Here is a 9,147-nt window from a genome sequence, read left to right as displayed (position 1 = left end):
GCCCGGAGAGCGAGATCTGTGGTGTGGCGCAGCTCAGCCACCGCTTCAGGGGACAGACCCTGCCCCTGATCCAGGTCCTTCAACAGGTCAGCCTGGTATGCTTGTAACACCGCCATCGTGTGTAAAGCAGCACCAGCCTGACCTGCAGCAGCATATGCTCTGCCGTTCAGATGAGATGTCATCCTAAGGGGTCTGGACGGCAGAACCGGAGCTTTGAGTGTCGGCGCACTGCCCGTGGCGAGATAGTTCGCGAACGTCTCGTCAATGGGCGGCATCGACACATACCCGTACTGGCCAAATCCCTCCACATCAGCGAAATTCCCCCGCTGATGCAGATGAATCCTGGCCGAATACGGGTTCTTCCATGCCTTCTTAACCTCAGAATGCAGGTCCGGAAGGAATGGAAGGCTCACTGGAATTACGGGGTTGTGATCGGAGAGAAACCGCTCGTCCAGCCTGCCGCGAGCGGGCTCTCTCCTCACGCGCTCCCACGGCAGCTGCAGCCTGCCGGCGGCGCGCTCCACAACCTCCAGTAATTCAACATATGCTGGGCAGGGGGGCTTGGAGGAAACAGAAGCGACCTCGGTCCCATCTTCCTCCTCCATAATCACCTCCTGCTCTCGGGGGCTTTCAGCCAGAAGAGCACTCGCTCCTGGATCCGATGATGTCAAACTTGGCGGCGAGCTCCACCTGTGAGCCCCATGAATGCAGTCGCCACTCGGCCTCAGCACGAGCGGGACCGGATCCACCGGGCACAGGTGTCGACGTCTCTTCCCTCGAGAAGAGAGCCAGGCGGGAACGGAGCGTTTTCATAGGAAAACGTTCACACTTCTCACAGCCAGCGTCCTCAAACGCTGCCCGTGCATGCTCCTCTCCCAAACAGATGACACATAAAGTGTGAGGATCCTCCGGAGTCAAAAACCTCGGGCAAGGATCCGCACACTTCCTAAACCATTTAACTTTGTCCTCAGACATAGCAAAAACCGGAAATACTCACTGGAGAAAACGACAGTGCAACGACACAAACAGTCCCGAAAGACGAAAAAGATAGTGACTGTCTCTCCAGGCGCTCCCTTTATACATCCGGGTCGCGCCGTATGACGTCATAGGCTGTCACCGGCCAATAGCAATTGGAGTTGTTGGATAGTGCTTTTGACACCTGGGTCACGTGACGGGTTCCCCCAATGCGTTCTGTCAATGCAGAGTGGAGTTTCCTTCGAAAGGGAACCAAGACTTTGCACAGGACTGTGTGTGTGAGTGCTTTATAGTGAGTGAGCATGGAGATGATTGGGGGCAGGTGCACGAGTAATCAGTCCCTGGTATGTGGGTGCATGGGAAATTAAGTCCAATGTAAACTAATACTCAGGTGACGGCTCCCTCTGAAGGTTCGGGAGATCTGGTGCAGGAGACTCAATCGTGACAGTCTCCACCATAAGAATAGCAATACTGTGAAACATTTAGATATACAAGTCATTATATGAATGAGATTTCAATATAAACTAAATATTTTTAATTAATATTTCCGCTACGTCAATGAGCTGTCCACCATACTGCAAAGTGTCTCCTATCTACGCTCCTGTTGTTAACGAATACCTCAGCGTTTAAAGCAGAGAGAGTTATTTCTGAGAGACATGCAGCCACCGCTCAGAACAACAAAGCGTGTCCATAATTCAGCCACAATCCCTGCCGCTGCAACACACCGCATATAGAAAACACCTAATGTTATCCAGAGCGCAACACAAATCACAAACCTGATTCCAAAAGTTGGGACACTGTACAAATTGTGAATAAAAACAGAATGCAATGTTGTGGAAGTTTCAAATTTCAATATTTTATTCATAATACAACATAGATGACATATCAAATGTTTAAACTGAGAAAAGGTATCATTTTAAGGGAAAAATAAGTTGATTTCAAATTTCATGGCATTAACACATCTCAAAAAAGTTGGGACAAGGCCATGTTTACCACTGTGTGGCATCCCCTCTTCTTTTTATAACAGTCTGCAAACGTCTGGGGACTGAGGAGACAAGTTGCTTAAGTTTAGGAATAGGAATGTTGTCCCATTCTTGTCTAATACAGGCTTCTAGTTGCTCAACTGTCTTAGGTCTTCTTTGTCGCATCTTCCTCTTTATGATGCGCCAAATGTTTTCTATGGGTGAAAGATCTGGACTGCAGGCTGGTCATTTCAGTACCCGGATCCTTCTTCTACACAGCCATGATGTTGTAATTGATGCAGTATGTGGTCTGGCATTGTCATGTTGGAAAATGCAAGGTCTTGGATCACGGGCATCCAGTATGGTTTTCCGGCCTTGACCCTTACGCACAGAGATTGTTCCAGATTCTCTGAATCTTTGGATGATATTATGCACTGTAGATGATGATAACTTCAAATTCTTTGCAATTTTTCTCTGAGCAACTCCTTTCTGATATTGCTCCACTATTTTTCGCCACAGCATTGGGGGAATGGGTGATCCTCTGCCCATCTTAACTTCTGAGAGACACTGCCTCTCTGAGAGGCTCTTTTTATACCCAATCATGTTGCCATTTGACCAAATTGGTCCTCCAGCTGTTCCTTATATGTAAATGTAACTTTTCCAGACTCTTATTGCTACCTGTCCCAACTTTTTTGGAATGTGTAGCTCTCATGAAATCCAAAATGAGCCAATATTTGGCATGACATTTCAAAATATCTCACTTTCAACATTTGATATGTTATCTATATTCTATTGTGAATAAAATATATGTTTATGAGATTTGTAAATTATTGCATTCCTTTTTTATGCACAATTTGTACAGTGTCCCAACTTTTTTGGAATCAGGTTTTTATACTATACAGATTATAACACAAAATACATTTTAAGCAAAAAAAGGGGCACTCTTGCTTTGTTTGAAGAATACATGGAACTACCTTGGCACACTCTAAGGGAAGTAGAAATGACAAATATCATCCTACATGAAATCTATTAATTAGATGACATTCCGACCTTGCAAAATCACTGTTCGTCCTGTAGTTTGAAATAGTATATGTTGCATTTTAATCATGATAATTATTTGCATTGCTCACTCAATAGCAACATGTAACTTTAGGCCTTCACATGGTATGCACTGCAACATTTGTTGCATTCTATATTGTTGATATTCGCTACATTGCTATCTGAATTTGTTATCCATACTGCTGCTGTATAAACTACTTGCTGTAGCTTCGTTAGAATGTGAATACAAAGCAAAACCTGTTTCCATTTAAGTTCAGCAAGCTTGGCTCTGTATCCTTATACAACATGCATATGCACTAGCTGCTAATATGCTTAGTAATTCTCTCTAAGCATTAAACAGACTGTTAACATGACATAGAGATAGTTTTTCATCTGAGATAGTATTTACCTAATGTTAAGACCTAAGGAGAAGATGATTTTTTGTTCACCTACATAAAACCATAGAATTCAAAGAGGGTGTACTTTCTTTTTCACATCAAGTTTTTATTCACAATGTAGTTTGCACAATATCCATGTACAAACTAGATGGTGTAAATTGAGGTAAAAATATGCTCTGCTTTTTCCCCCCTTCATATAGTGCCAAAAAGACAAAGAACTTCAGTCAACATCCCCAACAGTTCTGTCAACCATCATTTATCCAGAAGAATCGTGCTGCTGGGTAAAAGTGGAGTTGGGAAGAGTGCAGCTGCAAACACAATACTGGGACAGACAGTGTTTGAATCTGCAGTTGGCTCAATTTCAGTGACCCGTGAATCTTCAGTGAAACATGCCACTGTTTCAGGCAGATCTGTGTCTGTAGTTGATACACCTGGATTCTTTGACACACAGATGAGCTCTGAGCACTTAATGATTGAGATAGTGAGAAGTGTTTATATATCCAGTCCTGGACCTCACGCTTTTCTCATTGTGTTTCCTGTGAATAGATTCACTAAGCAGGAGGAAGAGATTCCTCAGATGATTGAGATGTTGTTTGGTGAAGAAGTGTTGAAATACTCCATGATTCTCTTCACTCATGGAGATCAGCTAGAAGGAAGGTCCATAGAAGAAATCATTGCAGAAAATGAAGCATTAAGATATGTAGTTGATCAGTGTGGAGGTAGATTTCACGTCTTCAACAATAAAGATCAGAATAACAGAGAGCAGGTGAATGATCTACTGCAGAAGATTGACACAATGATAGAGCAGAATGGAGGAGGACACTACAGTAATCAGATGTATGAAGATGCTTACAGAATTAGACGAGAAGAAGAGTTTGAGAGTGTAAGAAAGGAGACAGAGATGAGAGTCAGAGCAGAGATACAGCGTGAGAATGAGATACAAAGACAAGAGGAGATTGAGAGAGTGAGAATGGAGACAGAGATGAGAGTCAGAGCAGAGATACAGCGTGAGAATAATGTGAGAAAACAACAAGAGGAGAAACAAAATACACCAGAGTGTGAAAAAAGAAGTGGATTTAAGAAGTTTTTTTCCAAGTATTGTAAATACTTTTTAATTGGCATTGCAGCTGGTGCAATAATTGGTGGTGGAGCTGGTAGAGATGTTTGTGGAGTTGTTGGTGAAGTTGTTGGTGGAGTTGTTGGTGGAGTTGTTGGTGGAATTGTTGGTGGAGTTGTAGCCTTAATTGTTCATAAAAGGCAGAGGCGTCACTAATGGGTGGAAAGAATGTTGTAATATCAAGGAAGATAATATTAATGGCTAAAACAACAGGTTGAATGTAATGAGTCAGAAGATATAAAGAAGAAATCAATTAACTTTGCAAGTTCTGTTTTCTACAGTCATTTATCTTTGTGGTCTATAACATAAATTGGTGATTTTTGATGATTTGTTGATTTCCTATACACTTACAAATAAGCATAAAACAATAAATCAGAAATGCTTCCAGAAGAAAAGTAAACACAATCTGATACAAAATACAAGTATATCTAAGAACAGAAAACATTCACTTTACTATTCAAATCAAATCAAATCAAATCAGATTATATCTGTGCATTATACAGCATGCACTTCATAAATTTAAACTGATTTCTTTAAAAAAAATAAAAATAAAACTTCTAGGGGTGTGCAATAGAGCCAATATCTGTGCCTGTTCTAATCTCAAAATGATTTATATCTGTTCATTAGAAACATGTTTTAAATGTCATTCTGTTCCATTTATAATTTTCATTTAACAAATATACCTTGTATATAAAAAAAATATATATATATATATATATATATATATATATATATATATATATATATATATATATATATATATATATATATATTAATTTCTATTATAATTACAAATAAGGAATTTGTGTAGCTAGAGAAGTAAGCCTGTCTTTTTTTTTTACAGTCTATGGTAGAAACAATCACATATGTTAAACTCTGTAGCTGAATAGAAAACATGGAAGCTGAAAGAAAATATTCAGTGGTTAACTAACCAGTGTGTGACAAGTGCCTGCAACATAGGTTGGAGTAATTGGACAGTGTCTAGTTTAGTGGAGCACAGAATAAATACTGGCAGTAAATAAATCACAGAATCATGTAAGGAAAATACTTATTTTGTAATTCAGTAGTCACATAAAAAAAAACATGAGCCATAATTTGAAACAAAACAATAAAAATTCACAAAATATGAATTCTGTGTTGTCTTTTTTCCCCTCTTTTTTTATAAAGATTTGAAACATTTTCCCTTTTGAAAGAATTCAATGTATTTTATTTTATATCTGTTTGCATAGACAGTAGGAATTTTGAAGACTTACAAAATCATTTTATTTTGGACAGTTATTTAGCTTCACTGTCGAATTTTAGAGTTTAAGGGCCAGATATAGCTTGTCAGGAGCCAAGTCTGATTTCTCTCTCTCTCTCTCTCTCTCTCTCACTTCCGGTGTGATTGTTGGGTGAGAGTGTGCGGAGCGGCGTGAGTGGTGCAGACTGTAGAGTGGTGTGAGTGAACCTTTTTTCTTCTTTTTTCTGTGTATCCCTTTGATTGTTTATTGCTTGTTGTAGTTTTTGTTAGTTTAGTTTGTGGGACGCGTGCTGTCCTTCATCTGGAAGCATGTCGGCCCAACAATCGCAGGGGTTGAGTTCACTCACGAGACGTCATGCGATTAAGGTGGCGTCTACGGTGAGTGTAGAAGAATGTTGTTTGGCTGTTGGAGAAGTAGTGGGACATGCTAGTGTTTTGTCCGCTTCTAGAATGAACAACGCAACGGTGGTTTTCCTGGACAGCGTAGACAAGGCAAATGAGTTGGTAGAACGGGGAATTGTTATTGACGGGGAATTCATTTCTGTTCTCCCGCTCTCCTTACCAGCGAAAAAAGTTATTCTATCGAATGTGCCACCTTTTGTTAGTGACGAAATTCTAACGAAGGCTTTGACACGATATGGGAAGTTGGTGTCCCCAATAAAAAAAGATTCCCATAAGCAGTGAGTCGCCTTTATTGAAACATATTGTTTCTTTTAGACGGTTCGTGTACATGATTATTCCGGATGATGCTGACTTGGATTTGACACTGAATTTTCGAATTGATGACTTTAGTTATGCTATTTCGTCACCACTGGAAAAATAAAGTGCTTTGGATGTGGTAATGCAGGGCATTTAATTAGGAATTGTCCAAATAAAAATGCTGAGATGGAGGAAATGAATGAAAGCAGAACAATTGAACAGGATAATGAAGAAAACGGGGCGAAGCAGTCTGAGGTGGAAGGTCAGGAAGAAAGCTTGGTTTTGACAGAGGAGGTTGTGGATCGTCCAGTAGAAGTTGAGGGTGAATCAGTTTCTTCTCAGATCAAGGAAGTTGTTGCAAATTCTAATGTCCTAACTACAACTAATGGCGTGGGTGTCTCTGACACAGTGGCTTCATCTTCAGAAGGTAAAAAGGAAGGTGCAGATAGTGTAGATAATCAATCCAGTGTAGTGAATGAAGATGCACAGCTTACTGCAGAACAAGAGCAACTTTTTTTCAAAACTCCTCAAAAGAGGAAAATGAAAAATAAGTTGCTAGACACTAAAATTAGTAAGACAATTGAATTGCCAAGTGAGGAAATGCAAGAGACGGAAAGTGACAGTGACTCGTCTGAATGCAGTGTGAGTTTTTCGCAAGGTGAAACTTCTACTCGCAGTTATGGCCTTGAGGACATAAAATTGTTCCTCAGATCAACAAAAAATAAAAGGGGTGTAAAAGTGCAGGAATATTTTCCTGATCTGAAGCAATTTGTTGATCGAGCAAAGAGTTGGATGGCTAGTGATTCTTTTACCAACAAAGAAGTGTATAGGCTGAAGAAAATTGTGAGGAACATAAACAGCACATTAAATAATGATGCTTTATAAGATGAAGAAAGAGAATACTTTTTTCTCTTTGTGTGGTAAATTGTGTTTTTTCTTTCTCTTTATTATGAGTGAAGTACACATTGCATCTATGAATGTTAATGGCGCAAACAATGCCAAAAAAAGAGCACAGATTTTTGAAGAAATAGAACAGAAGAACATAGACATAATCTTGCTACAAGAAACTCATAGTAGTATAAATAATGTGGTTGACTGGATGAAGGAATTTAGTGGTGTATCTGTATTAAGTCATTATTCAAATGTGAGTGGTGGGGTTGCTGTTTTATTTAGTAAGAATTTTAAACCAATCTCTTATGATGTAGATGAAATTGTGAAAGGTAGAATGTTAAAAGTCAGAGCTGTTTATGAAAAATCTGTATTTGTTTTTATTTGTGTCTATACTCCAACTGCACCTATAGAAAGGATATTGTTCTTAGATACTCTTTGTTCAGCACTAGAAAATTGTTGTACTGAAGATTTGTTATTTGTGGGTGGTGATTTTAATTGTACTGAACTGGATATAGATAGGAATCATGTAGAACCTCATATGGCTTCACGCAAACGTTTAATTCATTTGATTGAGAAGTATAGTTTATGTGACATCTGGAGAGTAATGAATGGTGATGAAAAGCAATATACATGGGCTCATACACGTGATAATTATATATCATTGGCTAGGTTAGATAGATTTTATGTTTTTAAACATAATTTGAATGTGTTTAACAAATGTTTTATCACACCTTTGTCTTTTACTGATCATAGTATGGTAAGTTGTAAATGTATTGTTAATTCAGTAAAGCCTAAAAGTGCATATTGGCATTTTAATACGAGTTTATTAAATGATAAATTATTTATTGAATCATTTCAATTTTTTTGGAAAGATTTTAAAGAGAAAAAAATCTACTTTTAAATCCATACAACAATGGTGGGATTATGGCAAGGTGCAGATAAAACAGTTTACACAGCAGTATACTCAAAATGTCACAAAGGAATTGAATCGTTCTTTAGAAAGGCTTGAAAAACAATTGATGGATTTACAAAAATTGGCTCAAACCTCAAGTGATAAAAATTTTATGGAAACCTTTTTTAAGAAAAAAGCTGAACTTAAAGAGTTGTTAGAGCATAAAGCACAAGGAGCATTAGTTCGTGCTCATTTTTTAAATATTGATCAGATGGATGCACCTTCCAAGTTTTTTTGGTCATGAGAAGAAGAATGGGCAAAAACGTTTTATTCATGCTCTGCGTTCTGAGGATGGTACTTTGCTATCTAGTCCCAGGCAGATTCGTGATATAGCTATGCGGTTTTATCAGTCTCTGTACAGTAGTGAACTTGAGCCAAACAATGAAGGAAAATCTCCTTTCGTAGATGATCTACCAAAGATCTCAGAAAAATCCAATGAAGAACTGGAATGTGGCCTAACTCTGGCAGAGCTGTATGAGGCACTCCAAGATATGGAGTCTGGAAAAGCTCCAGGTGTAGATGGGCTTCCAGTGAATTTTCTGAAAGCGTTCTGGTTGGAAATGGGAGTTGACTTGCTGGAGGTGCTCAATGACAGCTTGCTGAAGGGTGGGTTGCCGTTGAGCTGCCGAAGGGCAGTGGTTACTCTTCTTCCTAAAAAAGATCTAACTGAGATTAAGAATTGGAGGCCGGTATCACTTCTGTGCAGTGACTATAAATTATTTTCTAAAACTTTAGCTAATAGATTGACTAAAGTAATGGGACAGGTGATCCATCCGGATCAATCTTATTGCGTACCTGGCAGGTCAATATTTGACAATATTTCTTTAATTAGAGACATTATGCAGGTTTCCAAAATATTTAATATCAATTGTGGT

The 9,147-nt window shown here is 39.0% G+C and overlaps 1 protein-coding gene across 1 annotated transcript; it reads left to right on the top strand.

Annotated features, from left to right (window-relative positions):
- Positions 1-1,277: 1,277 nt before the first annotated feature.
- Positions 1,278-4,647, top strand: LOC125251981 (GTPase IMAP family member 9-like). The gene is made up of 2 exons (XM_048165035.1): positions 1,278-1,305; positions 3,574-4,647. The coding sequence occupies exons 1-2, from the start codon at positions 1,278-1,280 to the stop codon at positions 4,644-4,646; spliced, it is 1,101 nt and encodes a 366-aa protein (XP_048020992.1). The 3' UTR covers position 4,647.
- Positions 4,648-9,147: the final 4,500 nt, after the last annotated feature.

The sequence above is a fragment of the Megalobrama amblycephala genome, linkage group LG17, assembly GCF_018812025.1.
Source record: "Megalobrama amblycephala isolate DHTTF-2021 linkage group LG17, ASM1881202v1, whole genome shotgun sequence".
Taxonomy (NCBI): Eukaryota; Metazoa; Chordata; class Actinopteri; order Cypriniformes; family Xenocyprididae; genus Megalobrama; species Megalobrama amblycephala.
The sequence above is the reverse complement of the archived record's forward strand: the minus strand, read 5'-3'. Positions and strand labels throughout refer to the sequence as shown.

Excerpts from the sequence above, each read along its gene's own strand:
- LOC125251981 (XM_048165035.1), top strand. The coding sequence starts at position 1,278 with ATGGAGATGATTGGGGGCAGGTGCACGA. Across the intron at positions 1,306-3,573 it reads GATTGGGGGCAGGTGCACGA|TGCCAAAAAGACAAAGAACT; the intron begins GTAATCAGTCCC and ends CCCTTCATATAG.